Raw genomic sequence first — 26,861 nt, forward strand, 5'->3', positions numbered from 1 at the left:
TGTTCCTGTAAACATGCTGGAGTGTTTACAGGAGTTCTCTGGATGATGCAGGTTGGGATTACAGGTGATTTTATTCCTACTTTATCCATTTTTTTATTTTCCAAATTTTCTATAATGAACATTTTTTCCTAGGAATAACACATTGCTAAGAAAAACTTCAAAAACTAATCAGAGGTATAATAGATACACATAACTAGTGAACAATTACACTGTTTTCCACACTTATTTCGGTAGATACGCTGGAAAAAAAAAATCACAATGTAAAAAAATAAAAACGAAAGAGAGCCTGCTCTCTGCTTTCACAGGTTAAAAGTATTATGTGTGATATTCTAATAAATGGGAAATCAAAAGGAATTAATTAAAAATGTATCAAAAATACTACACTAAGAGAACATACTTGTTGCTTTTCTTGATAATCTTCTCTAGATGTTCCTTTCTCTGGCCCTAATTGTTGGAATTTTTCAGAGATCATATAAAATTGAAACAATGTTATATGAATCAAATTTCTGAAATTAACCAAATACATTTACAAAGTCAAATGATATATATTTAATTCAATTTTGCAATGTGCTTTCACATTTTGAACATTACACAATTTCTGTGAGAATTACCATAATTCTTAGAAAAAAAGAGAAAGCTGAAGGAGTTAAAATATGTCAATTTCCCTACACTAAGTTGTGTTCCTTTATTTTTCTTGCCACGCTGAGATAAAATAATACAACATGTTCCCATTCCAATTGAAGAGTAATTTCCTAGATTTGCTTACTTAGATTGAATATATTTCATTACATTATTACATTCATTGTGCAGTAGAATACCTCAAACATATACTTTCATCAGTATTAGATAATCAAGGCAAAAACAAAAATACCCTAGTTGAGATATTATTTTTAATCTTCATAATATTTTAGAAATTCAGGTTTTGTACTATTTAATTATAAACTATTTCAGGCAAAATTTAATTCTATTGGAAAGCACAGATCCCTGGAACACGTTAGTTAAACTTTTTGGGCCTTGGTTTTCTCATTTATAAAAATGGGATGGCTCCACCTCAGAAATTTGGTTTCTGAGTTTAAATATGGGTACACACCCTGAATGATTCTATTACACTCTGTGAATAACAGTAATAATATTACTATCACAAATCACCTCTTTCTGTCTGTGCTTTACAAAACTTACATACTCATCCTCAAACTTCATGAGCTTCTCTAATTATTTCATTTACTTTATAAATAATGAAGACATTATTAACAAACATATTAAACCATCTAATCATTCCTTCCTTCCATATTTCCATCAACAGTGCATTGAAGTCTTGTTTTCTTTTTTTAATTCCCTGAAACACCAACAGTGAAGTTAGACAATATTGCTGATTTATCATCAAACACTTGAGAAGTGCGTTAAGCTCTATCAATGCCCTAATTTCCTTCCTACGTTTAAGTCTTCCCTCGTTGGTCCTAAGCCTACCTAGGAAGCTTGACAAACATCGTAAGTAGCAGGCGCCTCCCTAGCCTAACATATTCTCGTCTGGACTCATTAGTTCATCAAAGTGATTCTTAAATGCTATTTGGTAAACAAGACATAATATTTAAATGACTAACCAGCAGTGAGTTTAGCGGAGTTACATTTCTTGAACTGGTCTCTCCTTAAAATCCATTAGCTTCCATAGCCTCGTCTTCAGTAGAGATGAGCACATGCTCACTAGCCTCTCTGTACAAGTAAATAATTCTTTACCTTCCTCTGCTCTCCAGAATGACTAGCTCAGCTCTTAATTTTTGCTCACTGGTCTATTGACTAACATTTGATTGCTATCATCCTTTTGAGGGCACCATTTCTTTTCTTTTCATTCTACCTGCGCAATTCTATAATAGCCATAGTTATGAATATCAAGTGAAGAAAGATGAACAGACGTGGACTTAAGAAACCAGTCCAAGGAGGGCCAAAATGAGACAACAGTGTGGGAAAGTGGGTGAGTACAGTCAAGAAGCAGCAGCTGCTCATGACGGTGACAGGGGCCTGCTGGCAGACAGTGACCAAAACAAAACAGAGAAATGGTTCTAAAAATAAGAGCTAAAACATAGATAAGGAGTTCAGAGAACTAACAAGGCCTAGAGGATCTCTAAATTGGTCTCAAAGATTAGAACCAAGGAGTGAGTAGTCTCGTCCATATCCTTACATCCCAAAATCTGACTCTGAATAATTTATACTCTGAAAATGCAAAACAGCAAATTACAATAAATTTACATACAAGGATACTGCCTGAAGGATTACATGTAATAGTAAAAAGAGAATCAGGCAAATTGTCCATCAGTAAATGCTTGGCTAAATAAATTTAGTTTTTTTCAACAAAGGAGAACTATGCAACCATTAAAATGAATGAGATATATATATGTATATACATATAATCTCTCTCTATATATATATATTCAGTGGCATAGAAAGATATCTGAAAAACACAAGTAACAGGAAAATATTTGTGATTTTCAAAATGTTGAGATTCCCGTATACATGAGTACCTTTAAAAAAAAATATGACAGTATGTACACGGAGTCATTTACAGTTTTGGTTGTGGTTTTATGGTTTTTTTCATACTGGGATAACAGGGAACTTTCAATTTTAAGTGCCTATATTATTTAAAGTTTAAATTAAATATTTATTACTTTTAAATGAGAGAAAACAATACAGATGAATGAGAAAGGAAGGGAGAGAGAAAGGGAAATAGAGAGAGAGAACAAAGACTCATGAAATGGTGACTGGTTTTAGGATAAAATTAAATCTGAAACTAGAGGGAAAAAATTAAGGGGGTACTATGCCGGGGTGAGGGAGAAGGAAGATTCTTAAAAACAGTTGCTATGAAGGCCCTGAACAATGGTCTCGAGAATGAAACCACATTCTACATGATTTATAAGTCTGTTTTTAAATAACACCACTATGTGCAATTTCCATGGCAAACATGCTCAGGAAATCATTACACTGCACTTTAAGTTTTTTTCTCATGAACCTCATTTTTATTATTTAGAAAAGGCTTTCAAGGAAATAAAAGCTAAATGGGGCATAATCAATTTTGTTTATAAATATAATGAATACTTAGGACTCCTACGACTCTTGAAGTAAAGGGCCTAGTATAAGATTTTCCTTTTTAAAACAGAAATACTGCAGATTATTTTACGGCACACATTTTAGAGGAAAATGAGAAAGACTCTTAACAGTAGAGAATTTTCTTTTTACATTAGGAGGCAAATTATGATTTTTTTCAAATATGATATTGATAGCTTTTGTTATCAAAAAATATTTATAAGTTGTGACAGTATGGTACACTTTATTGTTTTCAGCTATTGATAATAAGTCATTGATCTTTTTAAATATTTGTGATGTTCATAAACTCTGTTTAATTATTTTGATATATTAAGCACATACTATATGTGATACTTTCCCTCTCAATAGATTTCCTTTTAACAATATCCAGATACTTCAACAATCACCACAGTTTTCCTCTGTGAAACAGAAACTCAATAGTTAATATCTTATAAGCAGGATTCTCTGTGGACAGGGAATTGAACTTAGTAATATTTTAATACGCCTGATTCAGCATCAAAATAACAAGAATATTAAAAATATTTAAAAATTCTGGTTCTAGCATCCTGGATCTTGGAAATACGAGGCTGTGAAGGGATATCAGGAAGTCATAGTTAGGCAGAGACCCCCGTACTATACAAAGAAACAGCTGAAGAGAAACTTAAAGATCTGAAAGACATCAACCAGGATAGTAAATGAGATCACCTTCGAGTATATGCAGAACTTCTAAGAAACCCATTGAGGCATAAGATGGTTTGAAAGAATGTCCATATATACCACCCAGCATTTCTACTTGGTTAAATAATTCACTTATTTTTCAGTAAGCATATAGCCAAAAACCTAAAAGGCAAAGCAGTGAGGGACAGTGCTCAGGCCACACTCTACACAGAATTAATCTGGTTTCCTGCCAATATAATCTAGTATTCAGTGCAACCATAGGACCCAGCCTTATGTTATGAAAATTGCCTTTAAAAATCAGTTTTTTAAAAATGCAACTTTTAACAGAACTTACAAGTCAAAACGAAGATTCTCTCTTTCTTCAAAAAAGTAGTCCAGAATAAATTTTCTTACAAAGTCAGGATTTAAAGTATTATCAATTACTTCAGTCCTTCCAAACTGTTGAGAAAGAGAGAGAGAGAGGTTAAAATCAGGCCTTGCACTGGTTACTTATTACCATACTTATTACAATAGGGTACTTAGCCTTAACACACTTCCTGGAGAACGTAAGCAATAAATATCCAAATGACCTGATAAAATAAAGATCTTCAGAAAAATTTTTAGAGATCAAATCATCCCTCTTATTCACTCAGGAATTCAGAAAATGAGGGCTGAGTTCATTCAAATTTACTATAAAAGTAGCATCTGGAAATTCATATAACAAGCCATAACACTTCCGGCCCTCTTCTCCCTACTTGAAAGCCAAAATTCTTTCTAATCAAAAGAAGCTATTTCTACATTAAATTTAAATTTATCACAAATATATTTCCTAACCTAGTGTATAACTAGATCAACACATATTCTTACAATTGGAGGGGTCAAGGTATTCACAACCAAGCAGTCCTCTACGTGAAACAGTTTATTAGCCATGCACTGGGGAGGATTTTCTTACAATCTATTACACACTTCAATCATTTGGTTTTGTTTTAATTCTTACAGTATCTAGATAGCCAAAATGGGACCTACGATTTTTGCACGTTTTTAAGCTAGTGTATTGCACTTTGGCTTAGAAAAAATAAGTTTCTCCATCTTCGGGGAAGTGAAAACCAAGAAACAAAAGTCCACAGCTAGTCCTTCTTCCTTTCAATGAGAAGGAAGGCCATCAGGTACTGCTTCCAAAGACACAGCAGAAATACACACTTTCCATCTCTTTTTTTGTATTTGGCTTACATTCTTCTCCTCCACTGTCCTGGAATTCTAATGAGGGGATTATAACCTTTACTTCTGACCAGCATTATGCATGCTGTCTTATCAGAGAACCAACTTTTTATTAAAAGTTCAAGGAAAAACTATCTTTTTAATAGGAATAAAAGAACTGTGCTAATCCACTAAAAGGTGAAGGTCATGAGTTTACATAAATTCTGATAACAAAACTATGGTACAAAATACTGTAGACAAAGGATCTACTCAGGCTACGGCCAACTAATTATTCAAAAAAGAACTAGTTTGCAGAGGTTTATGCAGTGGACACTGTCTTATATCAGGGACCACCATCATATAGACAAACCATAACCCAGGTAACTAAGTGAACATTTCAAAAATATTGAGTATTTACTTCAAACAATAATAATAACTACAGCCACCACTTATGGAGTACTTTCTTTTGTTCCAAGCACTTTCCACACATTACTTTAAATCTTTACCATGACTCTACAAAGTGGGTATTATTAGTCCCACTGTATAGATGAGAAAATTGAGGCAGAGGGTTCCAACCTAGGTCCTTTTGGCTATAAAATCTACATTGTTTCTAGGACTCTCCTCTGTTTCAGCATAGAACCTGTTAGACCCTGGCAAGATTCAAGAGTGAGCCTATTTATGGTTTTTAATTTTAAGGGAATGAGAATAAGAGTACGTACCAAATAACTACAGGCTGGCAGTGCCCGCACATGCTAAAAGAGTAGTGCAGAGGTCAAGAGTACAAGTCTGAACCAGAGAGAACCTGGACCCACCCAGCCTTTCTACTGCCTGGAGGCAAAATGGTTTCCAGACCAGAGCAAAGAGCACCAAACTAGCAAAGACACAACACTCTCAAAGAGAAACTCAGCCAGTTCCCATATTCCCCAGCACCCAAACCCCTCTTGCGGATTTTACCCAAACTCACACTAAGAGGGAAGAAGACAGAATGAAATTCCCCAGGGAAAGGTCCATTGAGCTGCAAGCCAGCAATTCACCAGCGCCTATGATTAAAATATCTACAAGCCTGTTTCTTTGGGAACACTGGCTTTTCAGCATTATGGGCATTATGGGTGGCTGAGTAGACTCCGCTATCTCAAGTGAAGATTAATATGTAGCTATTAAAATTTTAGCTAATCATTTATAAATCATGACCATGTATTACAATAGGCCTTCCAACACGTAGCCCTGAAATTGCTTTTGGCGATATCACCAGTGATTCATATTGCTAAATCCAATCGTCACTTTTTGGCCCTTATCACATCAGACTGCTCAGCAGCATTTGACACAGCTGTCCACTCCTTCCTTCTGAACCAATCTCCTCTGGCTTTTTGACGCCACACTCCCCTGTTTTTCTCTTCTTCTGAGATTCTCAGACAGGCAATCTCTCATCGTCAGAGCACAGTTCGAGGCCGTCTTCATCTGTCTATCTTCACTATTCTATTAGGTTATCTGTTCCTTTGGCTTTAAATCCCACCTACATGATGATAACTTCCAAATGTATGTCAGCAGCCCAGATCTGCCCGAGTACAGACTCATGCATACAACTGTCTTCTTGACTTACACATGTGGTTGTCTTACAGGTCCCTCAGAATTATCGTCTAAACTTTAACTATTTATTTTACACCACAACCACCACCCCAATCCCCAACTCTTCCACTTGTCAATAAATGATACCACCATCCACTTGATTCCTTAGGACAAAAATGGGAGTCATCCTTTTCAACTCCTTCTTTTTAACCCACCAACCCTATCCCTTGCTATCTCATAAACTGTCAATTCCAACTCCAACACACATCACAGCTGTCATCTTCTCTCCATATCTCCTGTCATCAGCTTTATGCCAGGTTTTCATATTTCTCATGGACTACCTCAAGAGCCTCCTAACTCACATCTCTACCTACTCTTGTTCCCCCTCTAAATTCATCCTGCATATAACATCCAGAGTGATCTTTTGAAAAATGTAAACATGGTCATGCAATTTCACCACCTGAAAGTCTTTAATGGCTTCCCATAGTACTTTGAATAAAAGATCTTTTCTTTGGTCTACAGGAATTGGCCCCTGTCTACCTCCTGAATCTCATCATGGGTCAGCAACCCCTCTTTCTCTTTGCCCCAGGCAGCTGGTCCTCTTTTAGAACCCTTTACACACCAAACCCTTCCCATCTTATGACTTTTGCACCTGCTATTTCTTCTTCCTGGAATACTCTTGACCGCATTCTTGCATGCTGAAGCCTCTGCTTACATGTTAGCATTCTGGGTCTAAACACCCAATCTAAAGTTGGTCCCCCACCCCTAAAATTATTCTCCTTCACAGCAACTGGTTTTCTTCTTTCATAAAACTTATATTCTGGAATTATACTTCGATTTGTTTGTTTCATATTTTTCTCACTAGACAATAAGCTCCATGAAGGTACAGGCATACAGATCTGTTTGATTTACACCTGTACAAAATTGAACAAATGGTTAACTAAAGGAGATCTGCAATATATTGTTCAGAAAAAAAATCAAGGATAACGTACAATATAATAACAATTTTGATTAAAATATAAGTTTATAGATATACAGATAAAAATAGAAGAAATTATACCAGAACGTAGCAATTATCTTCTAACTGTTTTTTTTCATTGTGTATTTCTAAGTTTTCCTAATTTCCGGCAATAAGTATGTTTTACTTTTAAAATCAGAAACAAAACTTTTCAGCAGTTTTTCTGTTTTTTAATTCATTCTATTATCAAAAGTGAAACTGGCAATTATAAGAAATCCACAGACACATTACAACTAGTTCATCTCATGGGAAATATGTTCATTCTTTCCCAGAGGCTGGAATATATTAGCTATCAACCAAGTGATTAATCTTTTTGACATGAAACGAAATTTAAGTCTTAGCTAATGCCTTATAGTACTAAATAAAAAATTTCTAATTCCTTGGAAAATGCACAGTTGCATAATTCTAGCAGATCAGAGAAGATTAAAATTTTGAGGAAAAAAATTATTAATAATATTTTTTGATGGTATACACCCAAAAACAGTTACACTTGAAAAAATTGTAACTTGTATCCTAAAAATTCTTTTTCTGAATATCAACAATACTGGATTGTCAGGAGCACCTATAAACCTGATTACAATAATCCCTGGCACAATGAACATATCCAAATATGTGGACAGTCAAGCACTGCCACATATTTATATGGTATTAAGTTTCATCATCTCATAATTAGAAAAATATAGAAAAATGTTATTTTATTCACCAAATGTGAAAGTTCTCAGTCATTTGAAAAAAGCATGTAAACTGTTAATTTCGTTAGAACATAAAAAAATTGTTTCTTGTAAAACTTTAAGCAAAAAATAAAAAACAATTCACAATCAAGTCTTTGAAAGTTTTCCTTTGTCTTATGCTTGAGCTAATCGGATACATACCTACTTTTCCAATTTAGGAACAAATCTTGCAGAAAATGATAGAATTGAAATACTCCTGATTTCTAAATCAACTAATTGTTAAACTGCTTCAGAAGAGTAGTACTGGAAAGAACATTCATCTATTTATGGCACCAAGCAGATGAACTCTGTTTTGAGAAAAATGTTCAGAAAGGTTTAATGTATTGTGAAGGCTCAGAACAACCACTCAGTCTCATATTCATTTGTCAACTGAAGTGAAAGTGATGGAGGGAAAAGGTCATCTGGACTAGTGCACATCTTTATTTCAGTTATTGTATTAGAAATAAATCTTAGTAGCAGTGATATACAAAGGACAGTCTCCAGAGATTGGACACAAAGACTATATGAACTGAGTAGTACAGACAGAATATTAAGATAAATTCAATTTAAAAAAATCTCAGTTTAGGACTATACATATCCAACCTACTTAAAGGATACCAAGCATAACGGCGCATACATGCACACACACACAACACCAAAAGTGAAGATTTACATTCTTATACACTCCCTTTTAGGAGTTAAACATTGGGATTAACAGAGAATCCTTGGATCTTTTCCTTTGAGGAAAAGAGATACAATGCCAGCATGTAACTTAATATCCAAGACATTTTTTTTACAGATCAATGATCTGAAATTCACTTACCTATAAGAAGACAAATTAAAAAGTCTGAAGGCTTTATCTAGGTCTTACATTATTATAGATTAATGAGATGTAGCTTTAGATATAGATATACATGTTCATATACACACAGAAAGAGAAGTAAAATGACTTCCTTCTAATATTCTTGGTTAAGACAGAATATTCCACATAAGGGACTTTCATTCGCTTTCTAGGATCTTCTACTTTTAAGAATGAACCTAAATCATTAGCCATCCAAAAGAGGACACCTTGAGCACATCTCTATAATTGTCACACATAAAATATAGAAAGGACTAAACTCCATCAATTTTTAAAATTAGATTATAGTATTTTAAAACCTTAGTTAAAATATTTTACAGTAAATCATACTTTAAAAAGTAACAATATTTTAAGGAACTGCCTTTACTATATCATTGCTTGCTATTAATTCTGTGATTAGGGACATGTTTTACCAGTTGAAGAGAAAAAAACTAGACTCAATTTATCCAGGAGGTCTTCACTGGGGAATATTGGTTAATTTTATCACGTATCAGCTCGATTTTCATTTATGCGAGACAAAATATTTTTTAAATGAATTGGACACATTATTATTTTAATCAACTCAATTATTTTAAATTAGATTATTTTATTTAGATGATTATCTAAATTGAATTGAAAATAAACTTGAAAAATATTCACACCAACTCTAGTTTTTGAATATTTAAAAGTAGTTCTACACACAAATGCACAATAAATCTTATTGACTTGCATTTATTAAAAAGTAGGCAATAATGAATTTCATATACTCAAAACTAGCTTTTGATCAATTATCTTTAAAATGTTCCAAATCAATAATTCCTAGATTTTTGTTTTAGAATTACTAAATTCTATTACTGTCTTTCTTAAGATTTTACAACTCTTTCTCTCCTTCCTGGAATTATTGTATAAGATAGACCTTTAGGCTTAAATTCCCAATGCTTAATTTGTGAGTTTTATTCACTTTAATTTTTTATTGAGAATTTTGCAGAAAAATAGAAACATTGCAAAGCCGTCTGAGAATTATTTTAATTCAAAGTGGTCAGAACAAACTTTTAGTTCTGCCAATGGCAAATTAGGTTGTTCCAGACCAACCCTTCCTCTGAGAATAACTAGAAAAGTCAAACAAAATATTAAAATAATCTTTTTGGAGGCACCAGAGCGCTAACAAAAAGTTATAAGTTGTGGAACCAAAAACCTAGAGAAAAGAGGAGCCCTATAGGGTCCTGTATTTGATAAAGGGAAACCAAGCTGAGCAAAGACTTCCACAGTCTCATCAAGCTGAGGCAGACGATAAAGTTTTTAAAAATCCACAAAAGGTTATACGCATGTTCATTCTATATTTCTTTCCACTTGTTGATAAGTTTAAATTTCTTTTTTAAAAAAGAGGGATTAAAAAATAAGGGTACAAAAGTTTGGAGTTGGAACCCCAGAGGGCTACACCAAGGAGTAAAGATGAATCAGAAAATCAATCCTCAGGAGGAATGGAGCTCAGCTTAAATTCAGTCAAATCTTTGACTGAATTAAGGTGAATTTTTCCTAGCCTTCCTGTCTCCCTATAAGCAAAACTGAACCCACTCTGGAGAAATATAAAGTCATCTAAAACCTCAAGTTATTGCTAATTTTTCCTGTAAAATATTTAGCAATTATTATCAGGCATGAAGACTTCTGTCTCCAGCTCGAATGGAGTCACTTGTGACAACCAACACTCCTGCTGAGAACCAAACAAGTAGATAAAATGCAAAAATTTATTGTTCGATAGTACTGCAGAGATGCAAGGGCAGCCAAGAGGTGAAGGGCCCAATGCTGGGGAGAAGGAAAGTTAATTAATGTGAGCATAGTTTTTGCTTGGAACAAACACTAACAAAGAAAAGAGAAAGTCTAGATAAAAATGGAGAGAGAGGCAACGCTAGGAAGTCTCGGCAACAATTAGCCATAGTTTTGAAGACTGTAACTGAACAGAAGTAAGAGCTTCGTGAAGCTGGAAAAGCTATCTGAACCCAGATTCTTTTTAAATTTCAGGATAACTAATGGTATCAAGGTACAATTACATACAAAGTTACTATTAAAACAAAGAACATTTCTGGGGCTGGCCGCATGGCTGAGTGGTTGAGTTCACGCACTCTGCTTCAGCAGCAGAGGTTCGCAGGTTCAGGTCCTGGGTGCAGACCTGCACGCTACTCATCAGGCCATGCTGTGGCAGCATCCCACATGTAGGAACTAGGATGACTTACAACTAGGGTTTACAACTATGTTCTGGGCCTCTGGGGAGGAAAAAAATTAAAAAAGGAAGATTGGCAACAGATGTTAGCTCAGGGCCAATCTTCCTCACCAAAAAAGAAAAAGAAAAAAGAAGAACATTTCCTACAGGAAATGGAAGCATGCCAAAAGATAAACTCAAAAACCAGATCAGAAGTGTAATGCAGCATTTCATATAGAACCAAACACATAAAATTGTAGAAGACATGAAAGAACAGCATAAATCAGAATTAGAAACACTGAGAAAGGAGGTGATAGAAATCAAGGAAGAAATAGAGGTAAAATAAAACAACATTTTAGAAATGAAAGAAACTAGTAAAGACATAAGAGTAAATGAGCGCAATAAATAACATCTTATCAGTAATTGGAAAGAAAGATTTTTGTTTTTAAGAATCAAAGAGGATGAACAGAGCTAAGAGAAGGTAGCAAATATTGAATACAGGCAAAGAGGATATGACACACGATAACAGAAGTCCATGAAGAAAATCAAAGCAAAGAATAAACAAATATTAAAAATAACAACTCTTTAGCAAATGACCTAAAGAAAAATAAAATTAGATTTTCATCAGACTTTTTGATAGAAATGCTTTATGACAGAAGAAAATGAAATAACATATTTAATATACTCAAAGAAAGAAAATGTGATCAAAAGATTTTATATTCTTCATATTTAAAACACATAGATTGTTAACAATCAACAATGGAACAGTGGTGAGAACTACTTATAGAACTAAGACTAAATTAAGGTTAAAAGAGAGAAAATAAACCATGCAATGGCAATATGATCTCATAATGTTGATATAGGATAATATTATTCCAACTAATAAGTGAAAATTCCCAATAATCTAGGCGCTAAGCATCAATGATTACTAACACCAAAAAAGAGTGAAAACAGGACATCATTTGCCTCCTAATGAAAGTTCACACCACGATCAATAGATTTACTGAAGGAGTTGAACCTGTGTCTAATCAACCTTCTGATTCAATCTGTCAAATTGAAGAAATACAAACAACAGAAAAAAAACAGTGAACTGCATCATAAGCATATAGTCAATAAGCCCCCAACTGTGAAACTATAAGTCAGATGGTCCAGACTCTCTAAGAGATAAGTTGTAAGAAAAACAAAAGGATGAAGGGAAAGCTGTAGATTAAAACAGACACAAAATACATGCAAGTCTTTTTTTCAATGTGCAAGACTAAACTATAATGTCAAGAGATGCACACGTGGATGATTAAACCATAAATACACACACACACACATCATTACTCTTTGAAAACAGGAAGTGCTCTGATTCGGAGGGCACATGGAAGGAATTCTTAGGGTGGCTGTCAAGGTTCTATTTCTTGACCTTGCTAATGGTTACAAGGACGTTTGCCTTATAATAATTCACTTTGTTTTTCATTTTTTATATTGTTTTCTCTATTTTTTACAATAAACAAAAGAGAAATATAAATGCAAAATAAAAGACTTTGCCCTCTAAAAACAACTGAGACAATTCATTGACAGTCTAAGTGCAAAACTGTGTGAACAGAAATTTTAAAGGGATTTCTTCATAAAGAATAAAAATGATCCTTGAAGGAAACATACAAATGCATGAAAAAACAAACAGCACCTGATAGGAAATATATGAAAAATATAAAAGACTACTGATGATATAAAATAATAAAATGTCTTGTGTGATTACATTATATGCAAAATTAACATTCATAAAAATGGCACCAAAGACGGGAGTGGAGATAATGAGTTAAAATGTTTTAAGGATCAGTATTTTCCGTGAAGTTGTAACAAAACTAATTTACATCAGATTCTAAAATATCAAGGCTATATGCTGAAATCTTTACAGTAACTAACAAAAGAATAATAAAAGAAAGTAAAATTAACAAGCTGATATTGGGGAAAATAAATATATTCAGTCAAATCCAAAGAAGGAAAAAAAGGAGACACAAAGAATTTAAAATATGTGAGTAAAATAAAATCAAACAGTAAAACAGTAAATTTAAACCTAAACGTATTGGTAGTGACATTGATTGTAAATGATCTAAATATTTCAAATGAAAGACAGAGATTATAAACGCAGATTTATTTTTAAGCCAAATTATCTACTACTTAAAGAGACACACTTTACATATAAAAACACAGAAAAGTTGAAAGTAAATTCATGAGAAAGATAAACTATACAAATATTAAACAAAAGAAAGCTAGTTTATTCAAATATCATGCAACAGAATTTAGGGCAAAAAACATTACTAGAGAAAGAATAAAGCCCTAAAGTGAGGAACTGCTAAAAGAATGATAGGGAACTTTCAAAGGACACAGAAACCAGTTTGAAGGTGTTCCCATTGGGCAAATATGGGGCAATTTGAGCTCCAAAATAAACGCTAGTAACATATGAAAATCCATCGAATTAAAAGAGGAAACCATGAGTCTACATTTATAAAATAAATGAATATATTAAAAGTTTAATGAGGAAGGAGATATTTATATATTGTCAAAGTATCTCTCCAAATACTCATTAACCAATGGCACCAGAAGATGAGAGGATGGCGCAAAAACACCAAGCAGGGTTCCGCACTGCTGTACACAGGGTCAGTAGGAGTTGGACTCAACTGGACAGCACCAACAACAAAGCTGGCATTCCATCATCAAAAGTGTCAAGGTCATCAAGTTAAGAAAAGACTGAGAAACTATTCAAGATAAAAAGAGACCAAAAAAAACCCAAAAGAACAAAAAGACGGCTAAATGTAATAGGTAACTGAATGGGATCCATTTGCTAAAGGATACTATTGGATCAACTGCTGAAACTTGAATGGGGTCTTAGGATTAGACGGTAGGAATATGTCAGTGTTAATTCCCTGATTCTGATTATTATATTATGGTTATGTAGAATGTCCTTTATGTAAGTGCTATGAAGCATCATGTTGGCAACTTATTCTCAAATAGTTCAAAAGAAAAAAATTATACTATATTTGCAACTTTTCTGTAAGGGCGAGATACTTTCAAAATTATAAAAAAAACACTTTTAATCTGAAAGCTAATGAAAGTATAACATATCAAAACTTGCTGGGTATAGTCAAAGCTTCTTTAAAGGGAAATTTATAGGCTAAAATGCATAATTAGAAAAGAAAAATAACACAATAAATGTTATCTATCTCAAGAACTTAGAAACAGAACAGCAAATTAAATTTTTTAAAAAGTAGGCAAAAATATAGATAATTGCAGTAACAATTACATTTTTAAAAACTAAATAGAGATAACCAAAAGAGGCAAAAGTTGATTCTTTGAAAAGACTAGTAAACCTGACAAATTTCTATCAAGATGGATCATGGGGGGAAAAAAAGAAAAAATACAAGTAATCAATATCAGAAAGTAAAAAGCGGGGCATCGTTACAGATCCTACTTTAATTAAATTTCACATAACTTGAGTATATTATAAGCAACTTTACACCAATAAATTTGAGAATTTGGGTGAAATTCCTTGAAAAATAGAGGATACAAAATTGGCAGAAGAGGAAATTGAAATCCAGAGTAGACATATATGTAAGAAAGAAATTGAATCTGAAATTAAAACATCCTACAAAGAAACGGCCAGGCTCAGAATGCTTTAGCAGCAAAATCTCCCAAACACTTAACTAAGACAGAAGATCAATTTTTCACCTATTCTTTCAGAGAACAGAAAAAGAGGAAATACTTTCAAACACATTTAATGGGGTCTGCCCTATCCCTACAACAAAATCCGACAAGTTTATGCCAAGGAAGAAAATTTATAGGTCAATATCACTCACAACATAATGCAAAATTCTAATAAATATCAGCAAAGCATAGCAAGCAATATATTTAAAAGATAATATATCAAGAATCAGTTGGATTACTCCAGAAATATATTTGTTTTAATACTGAAAATCAATCATGTAATTCACTACATTAACAAAATAAAGAAAAATCATATAATATCTCATAGATGCAAATACATGAAAATTTTACCCCTAGGATCAGGAACAAGACAAGGATGCCTCCTATCAACACTTTTATTCAACACTCTATAAGATGTACTTGTCTTCACAATAAATATCATGATTAGAAAGATAAAATTAAAACTTATGTGCGAATCACTATAGTTTATGAAGAAAAATTTTTAAATCCACAAACTATTATTAGTAAATAAACTGAGCAAGGTCACTTCAGAGTTATTATCCAAAAAATAAACAGATATTTTATATACCATAATAATAAACAGAAATGAGAAATGAGTTACATTAGCATCAAAAAATATGAAATCACTAGGGGTAAATACAGTAAAAGTTGTATAAGATCCTTTCCATAAAATTATAAAATATTATTCAGAGAAACTAAAGAAAACATAAATAAATAAATAAGTATCCATATCATGGATTATAAGGCATGCTATTTTACATTTCCATTCTCTCAAATTGATCTACGACTTCAATGTAATCTCAAACCTCATAATGCGTGTGTGTAAATAGACAAATTCTAAAATTTCTATGGAGATGTAAAAAGCTAAGAATATCTTAGAACAGGGTTCAGAAAACTACGGCCCATGAGCCAAATCTGGCCTGCCTCCTGTTTTATTAATTAAGGTTCAGTGGGGCATAGCCATAATCAACCATTCGTGTATTGTCTATGGCCGCCTTCACACTACAATAGAGACCATAGGGACTGCAAAGCCTAAAATACTTACCCCTAACCCCTATTTACATCTGGTCCTTTAGGGGAAAAAAATGCTGACTCCCTAGTCAAGCCTAGAAAATCTTGAAGAAAAAGAAAAAGCTACAAAATGCTCACAACAAGTTATTAAGACAGAGTAATAGGACACAATAGAAGCCTGAAGGCAGCGCTCACATCTACAGTCATTCTATGGCCAAGGTGATAGGAATGCACAGAAGAGAAAGAAAATCTCTTCAATAAATGCTCCTGGGTCAATTAGATACCATATGGAATCAAAGCAAACTTCCCCTTAAGCCATATTAAAAAAATCAATCCCAGGGGAATTACGGGTCTAAATAAGAAAGTTAAAACAATAAAACTTCTAGAACATAATTTTGGGAACATCATCATGGCCTTCAGATGACAAAGATTCCTTAAACAGAACAAAAGCACAGATCATAAAGGAATAAATTGCTATGTTGACCTAAATTAAAATTAAGAACTTCTGTTCACCAAAATATATGGTTCAGAGAATAAAAAACCATGTTACATGGGGCCGGCCCCATGGCTGAATGGTTAAGTTAGCATGCTATGCTTCGACAGCCGAGGGTTTCGCTGGTTTGGATCCTGGGCGCGGAGATGGCACCACTCATCAAGCCATGCTGAGGCGGCGTACCACATGCCAAAACTAGAAGGACCCACAATTAAAAATATACAACTATGTACCAGGGAGCTTTGGGGAGAAAAAAAGAGGAAAAATAAAATATTTTTAAAAAGCCATGCTACAAAAGGGAAGAAGATATTTGCAAGACATGTAAACAACAAAACTCCTGTCCTGAAGATATAAATAACTCCTGAAAGTCTATAAAAAAAAAATAGGTGGGACATCTGAACATAACACTTCATAAGAGGATAGCCCAATGGCCATGAGACCTACCAAAGGCTGCTCAGCTACACTACTCACCAGGAAGTTAAAATGCAAACAAGAAATCTTTACACTAACCAGAATGGAAATATTAAAAAGACTGACAACACAAAGAACTGGCAAGAATGGACTGCGAGGAGAATGGCAGATGGAAAATTCTGGAAAATAATTTGGCAGTATTACTAAAGATTAAAATATACATACCCTGTGGCTCAGAAATTTTACTGCCACATGTACAGACAACAATAATATATAATTATAAGATCTAAAAGACATGTACAAGAATGTTCTAATCAGTTAATTATAACATTCAACAAGTGGAAACAACCCAAAAGTCCATCCAGAGTAGAATGGATACATAAATTGGGGTATATTCATAAAATAGAAAACCAGATAGCCACAAATATGAACTGTTGCCATATGCATGGATGGATCCCACAAGCATAATTTTGAGTGTAAGAAACTAGACACAAATAAATATATACACATGATTCTATTTATATAAGGCTTAAAAATAGGCAAAGTTACTCTATAGCGCTAGAAGTCAGGATGGCAGTTTAATTTGGGAGGAAAGGGCACAATCAGAATTCCCGGATGCTAGTAATGTTCTATTTCTTGATCTGGATGGTGGTTACACGGATGTGTTCACATCTAACAAATTCATTGTGCTGTATGATTTGTATCCTTTGTTTGGGTGTGTTTCATTTCAATTAAAAGGTATATATGAAAAACATAGAAATACAGCCATAAAAAAGAAGAAAATTAGGCCATTTACAACATGAATGAATCTTGAGGGCATTATGCTAGCGAAATAAGTCAGTCAGAGAAAGACAAATACTCTATGATCTGACATATGTGGAATCTAAGAAAACTACTCATAGAAACAGAACAGATTGGTGGTTGCCTGGGGTGGGAAGTGGGAGAAATGGGTGATCAAAGGATAAAAACTTCCAGTTCTAAGATAAAGGCAAGTTCTAGGAATGTAATGTACAGCATAGTGACTATAGTTAAAAATACTATATTGTATATTTGAACATATTTTAAAAGTTCTCATCACAAAAAAGTTATATATGAATATAATATATATGTATATACAAATAAAGCTATGTGAGGTGATGGGTGTGTTCAACAGCCTTATTATAGTAATCATTTTGCAATATATACATATATCAAATCACTATGTTGTACGCAAGCTCATATAATGTTATATGTCAATTATATGTCAACAAAGCTGAAAAAAATAAAAAATAAATAAAACAGAACAGGAAAAAATAATTCGAGAGACCAAAATTATTCTGGATTTGTTTCTCAACTAAGAATGAGCAAAGTTCTGTTGAAAGTGTGATTTTTGTTCAATCAGTCACAAAATATTGATAGAGCTAATGGACTTCAACTTAGCTTTATAAACTAGGAGAAACTTACATTAAGCCACCGCTTCTAATTATCTATGACCAGGAATATTTGCAAAACTATTTTATTTTCTAAACAGAAAAACTTCGAGGCCAACCTGCAGTTCTCTTTCCAAAACTGGGATGGCTCACATTGGGAATCAAATGAATGTAGACAGTATTTTCTTTAGAGATACACAACATTATTTGTGCTAAAACAGTAATGCCTTAGGACTGACTATACCCTCCATAGACTACATTAGTTTTACAAAGGTCTTTCAACCACATGCCACACGTCTGTTCATCAAACGTCTTCTGTTACAATCCCCTCAGTCAGTCGCAGTGGGGAAGTCACAATACATACAGGGAGAATCCTTCGAATGTCTACTAGAGGCATACAATCTCTACTGAGTGAATGCTCAGCAGTTTACTGCAATTAAAATCTTTTTTAAAAAAGAGAAAAGAAAACCAAACAAACAAAAATGTTCAGGTGCTCTGCAGCAGGAAGCCAATAGTGAAGACAGTCAATAGCCATGCAGCACCCTCAAGGTTTGGCAACAGTGATCGCCTACAGACTGTGGGAGCTTCCTCTTTCCTGCATCAATAACTTAGGATGCTCCACTCTAATATTTCTATAGAACAAAAAGGAGAGATTGAAATGAGTATCTTCTAAGCTTTAAGAGATGAACAGCATGTTTTCAATGGATGCTGTAATTCAATCTCCAAAATACGTAAACTTACAATAAAGAGCAGCCAAATAAGCAGTGAGCTCTTATAACTAGGTAGCAGCCCACACAAATGTTCTCGTATGAAAAATGCAATCTTTGTACCAAGTGATCTAAAGGGATTCTTCCAACTCATAACTTCTGAAACCATGATAGTTAAATGTGTGCACCTATTCGAGGGTATCCTCAAATTCATCCTTTCAACAAATAATAATTGAGCACCTTCTAAGAACAAAGCCCTATCCTAAATGCTGTGGTGCAGGAGCTTGACTTTTAAGGAGGACTGAGTTAGGAAGTGAAGCTAAGACATAAGAAAATAAATTCACAAAAATGTCCTCAATGGGGGCCAGTCCTGCGGCCTAGTGATTAAGTTCAGCGTGCTCTGCTTTGGCAGCCCAGGTTCGGTTCCCGGGCACAGACCTACACCACTCATTGGCAGCCATGCTGTGGCAGTGACCCACATACAAAATAGAGGAACAATGGCACAAATGTTAGTTCAGGGCAAATCTTCCACAAGCAAAAAAAGGAAGATTGGCAACAGATGTTAGCTCAGGGTTAATCTTCCTCAGCAAAAAAAAAAAAGTCAATGTTTGTTGAATGACACAAAGTAGAAGGTGACAGGACCATAAGAAAGATATAGAAGTTATGAGCTCTTAAAGATGCATGGAGCAAATTCTAGTTGCAAAAGTTAGACAAGACAAGCAGGTAAATTAATATTTAAGCTGAGCCGTGAAAAATTTTCTCACTCTTTCTGAATATGTGTGTATATGTTTATATATTATACACATATTATTCAGTATGGAGATGAATAAATGTTAAAATACCTCAATGTCAATGGAATGGTGCAGAAGCAGAAACAATGTCAAACTATAGGAATCAGCATTTGGCAATAGATTTGCCTCCAAACTATGATCACTGCAGATTATAAACAACTTCAGCTTGCTTGCTTTCATCATACACTGACTTAGGGAATCTAGAATCAACTCTATAATTTTAAGTGTTTAAAAGTAATTCACAAAATAGATCACCCATGGATAACTAAAATTTAACTCAAAGAAGTTAATTGCAACATTTTCAGAACCTCTCAACATCAAGTGTGCATCCTGAGGGATCTTACTTTGCTATTTCCACTTGCCACTAAGAGGTTTTCATATTTTCATAATTTGTAGCACTTAAGTATCATTTCTAGCTCCAAAATCATTAGGCACTGAAATATCATTTTAGTTTTAAAAGATCAATTACTTCAAGAGTTTTTGATAAGTTGGAATCATTAGATGGAATTTATTGAAGCTATGCAGGTAATTCTAATAGTGTGAGATATAATTTTAAAATTGTAGATTTCAACTACAGATTAATTTTAAATAATGTTTCTATCCCTTTATTTGGAGCATTTGTTCCAACATATTTGAAGCTCTTTTTTTATTCTTTCTCACTCTGCAAAACTATTTCATCCTAGAACATAAAATTATATGGCTAGTTACTACATACTGTGACAGAATGCATCTAAATTCAAATACAAACACAACCACTATATTATTGACATAGTGTTCATAGCTAAATTAGTAAATTGTTGTATAGACACACTGAAGTTGCTGGTAAAATTCTCCAACTACATGTATGTTCCTTGAGGTAGAAATAGTGTCTATTTTAAAATTGTATCCACCTCTGTATCTACATAATAGTCACTCAATAAATATAAGTCCAATTAATAAATGGGTATATATATTTAAAATTATTAATAATCTATAATATTGTTTCACTTGTCTGATTCCAAATATCCTGAGAGTAACTGTCAGAGTGGTTTTTGCTATTATCTTATAAAAAAGTGTTCAATACGTAAAGATAACTGGAAGAATTGATAAAATTACTAGAAAACTCTTGTGAACTCTATAGCATCATAAAATAACACACCTGAAGGAAATTAGAGCCAATCAAGTCCAAATTCTTTCCTGATGAATCAGTCCAGCTCGTGTTTATAAATTCCAGTGGCAGGGCATCCACTATAGTTCCAACACACAATTCTAAGAAACCCATTCTGCTGTGAGACACACTAAGTGTCAGAAAGGATTCCTCATAATGGATTATATAATGCCTCTTTGTCTCTCCATCCTTTAGGCCAAACTTTGTTTCCTCCTTCTTTGTCTCAACTTCAAGTAAGTGTACCCCCATTTCTAAGTGAAAATACTTTAAAAGTTTGAAGACAATTATTATGACTATTCAAAATCTTTGCATTTTTCAAATTAAACATTCCTTTACTCATATGGCATCGCTTCTATCCCTTTCTTCAAGATGGTAGCCCTCCTTAAATACACACTTGGCATTTTGATGGTCTCAAATTGAAAAGCAACCCTCCAGATTTGCTCCCACCAGACTAACATACAACAATATTTGATTGAATCACATGAAATTGCCAACATTTAGCCATTTTTGACCTGCAAAAATGACAATTACATATAGCTCAACATAATAGCATTATCTTCCTTGATGTGAGCACTGCACATCCATCAAGGCATGCTCAAATTGCATTATCTTTTTAGCAGCTGTGTAACACCACAGCTTCATATTAGGTTTGGGGCCAAGTAAATCCCATAGGTCATTTTCCCATCAACTGCTGGGCTTAGGCAATGAATTTTACAGAATTTTATAATGCAGGAATTTACTTACCTGCTACTTACTAGTTTTGTTATCCTTAGAAGAGTTTTTTAATCTCCTAGACTCCCAATGAATCCTTAGTCATACATGCTTACTATGTGCCAGACACTGTTATCAATGGTTCACATTTAATCCTCACAACCACCATATGAGCTAGAATCATTACCATCATTCCCCACATTACAGATAAGGAAAGAGAGACACTGAGAAGTCAAGTGTTCTCCCTTAGCCACTACATCTTACTGGCTCTCAAAATAAGGAAACTGTCTTTCTCAAATGGTTGTGTGGGGATTTAAATATATATATATAGTGTGTTTCATATTTTTACCCCTTTCCTTTATCCAGGAAGTTTAATCACCTGCTAAACATAATGGATTTTAGCTCCAAAATGCTTGTCTCTGGCATCTGGCACTTCCTTTCTATTCTTCCAGATCATTCTCTAACTCTCAACACTTTTAATTCTTTTGAAACACCATCTATGGAAATTGCCTCTTAACTGGTATCTCTCTTTCTTCATCTATTTGCTTCTACCCACTCAACATAATTCTGGATCCTATTTCTCATCACTTTCTCAATTTCTACTTTGTTTTTATTCCCTCTTACTAATACTGTCTACTCCTTCAAAGAGAAAAAAAAACAAGTAAAATATTGTTTTCTGTTTTATTTTAATATTATCTCATTTTCCCTAAATAGTAGGTCTCCTCTTCCTGTTTGTCCTTCATTCAGACAAGCTTAGGAAAGTAAGAACAAAGCCCCAAGGATCAATTTATAGAACTTATTTCCATTAATAAAACCAGGCTGTGAAGCTTGAGATAAGCATTCTGCAGAGCAAGGTGGTGTAATAGCATGGGCTCTGAAGCCAGATGGCCTACGTTGAAATCCCCACTCTGTTATTTACGACTGTGTAACTTAGGTCAAGTCACTTAAGCTTTCTGTGCTTCAGTTTCCTCAAGTGTCCAATGAGGATCATAATAGCAGCTACCTCTTAAGTTTGTTGTGCAACCTAAATCAGTCAATATAACTAAAGGGCTCAGAACAGTCAGTCATCGTTATTATGAAGACCTTGTAACTTAAGTAAGAAATTGATATCTTGCTGCTTAGGCAACAGGAAAGCCTCATCATGAGCGATTTGCAATGGCCCAGATGCCTAGTCCTGTACCTTATGGATACTTATCTCAGTTCCTTTATTGGTGGCTCAAGTAATGTTATTTTCTGCGCACTCCTGGTAAATGCTCAGCCCCATCTAGCCTGACACCTAAAGTCAGTCAGCAGTTCCACTGGATCATCCTAAGACTTTGAGAAAGGGAACTCTAGAGTGAATGACAAGAGACAGCATGTCTTTTAGGAAAATAACCAAAGGAATAATTAGACAGGAAAAAGAGAGCGGAAGGGCAAGGATTTGGAGGGGAGAACGTTGTAATAGGGAAGACAAAAGATAACATGGGTCTGAATAAAGGAGATGGCTCACCTGAAATTTTTTCATTTTAATGAAAGAGAATTCATAACACTGGATAACTGATTAAATGAGGAAGGTGTGGGAGAGAAAATCAAGGATGGAAGCAGAAATTGCAGTTTGATATTTTGGCTGGTGATGTTATTAGCCATATTTGTAGCAAAGAAGCAGCAGACATGGGGTAAGGATAATGAGTTTACATTTGGATAGGCAGAGTTTGAGATAAATATCAGATAACAACATGGAAATGTGCAGAAGCAGTTAGATTGGAAAAAGTGGGGCTTGGTATCCCACCGACACACTATCAGTAGGGACAATTTTTGAATTGGTTTATTCTCCCAGTTTTGAGAATAAAGTATAATGATCTCTTCTTACCCTCTCTCTCACAACAGAGACACACAGGTAAAATGGCTGACTATAAAGCAATCTGTGGCAACAAATAGCACGAATCTCACTAGGGAAATCTCACCAGAAACGGTAACCTCATTAAAATGATGCACTAGCTTCCTAAGATAACCAGCAACTACAAGTAGAGGGAAATGTCTATTATTTGAATATGCTCCCTTCTTTTCCAGCAACCATTCTTCCATTTGAATGGGGACACAAACTACAAATTAAATTAATGAAAATAACAATTCTGCCTCCTTGCTTTTGCCTCACTAAACAAAGTATATTTGTATTAGAAAACTGAGTTTCTACTCTATTTTCAAATAAATTACTAAGTGGCAAAAAGCAGATGATAGGTGATATCAAGCACCACATTTCAAATCCCTTAAAGGCAGTATTTTATGAAAATCAGCCATTGACCTCTCAAAGTGAGATTAAGTCCAGAGACTTCAATTTCCTAAGGATTGCAACACATTTTACTTACATAATAGATTGCAACACATTGAATTTACTTTTGACTGAGGAAAGTACAAGTTTCAAGCTGGAATATTCCACAAGAAGGTCATAAATCAGCCAAACATTCAGGATTATTAAAAACAAACACAAAGGTTACTTTCATAAAATGAAAAAAAGAATTCAATCTTCGGGTTGAAAAAGACAACTAAAAACAGCAAAGTATCATCTTCATCAAATACTAACTTATACCATATCTTCCAGCACAGTCATTTTTTAAAAAATTTTAATTCTTACCTCTCTCCACTCTTTATTTCCAACTCCTTGTACATATAAGACACAAACTACAAAAGAAGAAAAAAATAAATACATGTAAATGTCTTTTATAAACATCGGATACGAATGTGTATACAATTTACTTTTCAGCTGTCCAAAAACATCAAAATTAATTCCTAACTTCTAGCCTTACTCTTGCAAGAAAATTGCTAGCAAATCATCAACTGATTAAAATTTTTTGTAAAGAAACAAAAAACAAACTATATCAGATCTTCAGAACTTAATATGCATAGAGCTTGGCACATAAAAAATATAATAATTCTTTGCTAACGTCTTCATCTACATTACACTACAGATGTAGATAAATTTTAAAACTATAGTTTAACACTTTAAAATATTTCAGTATGTTACTCTACATTTCATATTTTCAATTCCCACCCTTAAAATTTGCAACAGGTAAGAAATCCTGTCAACCACAAAAGGAAGTCGAAAAAGGGGAGATTAAGGGTTTGAGGGAAAGATTAAGGGATTAAAAAACGTCCTGACCATTTGTCAAACAAGCCCCAGGAATTTTTAATACCCACCAATTGTAACGCCTTTTCCCCAATGACTACCTCAAGAATTCGTCTAACATCTAACAAAACCTTTCCCCTGTAATTAAACCACATTGGTTCACACACTTTTAGAGATGGAGGACTGCCAGGTGTCAATTTCTAAATAGCACAAGATTTGTAAACACTAGCTGATTTATACATTAATTCTGCTGTTTTCTATTTCAAACTGTTTTTTTCCTTTTACAAGTCACCTCTGATTTTCATTAGCTGTAATTAGGAATCAAAAAATTCAGCTCAGGGGCCAGCTCCGTGGCATAGTGGTTAAGTTCGCAAAAGAGTTTCAGCGGCCTAGGTTTTGCGGGTTTGGATTCTGAGCACGGACCTAAATACTGCTCGTCAAGCAATGCTGTGGTAGCATCCTGCATACAAAGCAGAGTAAGACTGGCACAGATGTTAGCTCAAGGCCAATCTTCCTCACTAAAAAAAAAAAAAAAATTCAGCTCATACAAGAAGATATTATATATTTCATTCAGTTGTGAATGCCTTTATATACTGCTTTTATTTACCAAAAAAAAGGAAAAGTATTACTCTGCGACTCAATCACTTAAAATTATGGTGCATATGGTTGTCTTTCCAATACAGTTTCTACCACATGGCCATACCACGAGGTTGTCATTTCAAAGTGAACTGTCCTACTTTGGAGTCATCTGGATTTTCACCTTATTCTCAAAGTGCTAACCAAATCCCTCGTTACACCAAGTACTGCCCAGGTAAATAAGAAGGCAGGGCTTGAGACCATCCCCCTTCTTGCTTTCTAGGTTTTAATACAAATATTTAAACAAGAACTATGAGTTTCATACAATTTTTGCTAAATCAAGTAAGTAAGATAAGCAGACTGTTTGAAAAAGCAAGTAAAAGATACTTACTTGGATCAGATTTTGAAAATGTGTCTCTGTCGAGAAGATTTCTGTTGAATAGAACACAAAATGTTAGAGGAATATAAGGCCAAAAGATGTATATAAATATATATATAAATGTGTATATATATTATATATGTACTATATATTATATGCATACATATGACTAAACAAAAGTTTGCTAAAGATCTGCTTGTACTTAGTCAAACTGAGTATCACTGGAGTTCGAGAAGCCAGGGGGGCTCATCTGTTGAGCCCAGCACGGTAGTTAGCCGATAACAAGACTCTCCACATTCTAAAGTTAAAATCCCTCTGAGAGAATTAACTGTTTTAGGTTTCCTTTTATCCCTTGACTAATGAGTATATAGATAATCAGAATGTTTCCGGAATTGTGAGTTACTAATGCAAAATTCTTTGGGATTCAGAGCCCACAGTCACATTAGTCCATACAATGACCATCTATTGACATTTGTGTGACATCAACCCTGATGAGTTTTATGTTGCTATTGTAGTTTGGGAATTTAAGATGAAAGTACAGATCTTGTTATACCATTCTTTTCCATAGAAGAAAAGATTAAAAAGGTTTACGAAACCATTATCAGCACCTATTTATTCTTTTTTAGAGCTATTTCCACATCTACAACAGAATAAAAATGGAAAATCAGAAAGTGTGAAAGTCTGGATTCCTCTGATATTGGGGTATCCTGTTACCTTCAGTGACAGTATTACAATCTTATACTTTATGCTCATAACAACAACCCTGAGTAATCAAAAAAAAGTTAATTCTGTATGCTCTGATTAATAAGGCAATTATTGAAAAATTTTCATCTAAAACTAATTTTTTTCCTAACAAGTGACCATTTAAAGCTATATCCTTGTCTGAAAAATTCGGCTATCTAGAATGATGCCTTGAAGGTTCCAAAAGTTAAATCTATGCTTCATATTCATCCTCTATTAATTGGTAATAATTTATAATAGCTAAATTACACTTCCATGTTTAATACTTGTTATAAAACTCTCATGTTTAAGCTGTCTTAGTCCTCCGCCAGGACTGCTTACTCATGTGTATTTATTTGTACTGCCTTTGGTGTCTGAATGGCCTTCTTTTTCCTTATCAATCTGATATCCTTTCTTATTTCAGGTCCTCAAAA

General features: G+C 34.0%; 1 protein-coding gene across 1 annotated transcript in view; it reads right to left on the reverse strand.

Annotated features, from left to right (window-relative positions):
- Positions 1-26,861, reverse strand: part of CPNE8 (copine 8) — a 209,178-nt gene that overhangs the window by 156,707 nt on the left and 25,610 nt on the right. The window contains exons 2-4 of the mRNA XM_008520156.2: positions 25,720-25,760; positions 24,261-24,307; positions 4,088-4,191 (exon numbers count right to left, since the gene is read on the reverse strand). Coding sequence (XP_008518378.1) covers positions 4,088-4,191; positions 24,261-24,307; positions 25,720-25,760 — 192 coding nt within the window. The remainder of the gene's footprint in view (positions 1-4,087; positions 4,192-24,260; positions 24,308-25,719; positions 25,761-26,861) is intronic.

Source organism: Equus przewalskii, chromosome 5 (assembly GCF_037783145.1).
Source record: "Equus przewalskii isolate Varuska chromosome 5, EquPr2, whole genome shotgun sequence".
Taxonomy (NCBI): domain Eukaryota; kingdom Metazoa; phylum Chordata; class Mammalia; order Perissodactyla; family Equidae; genus Equus; species Equus przewalskii.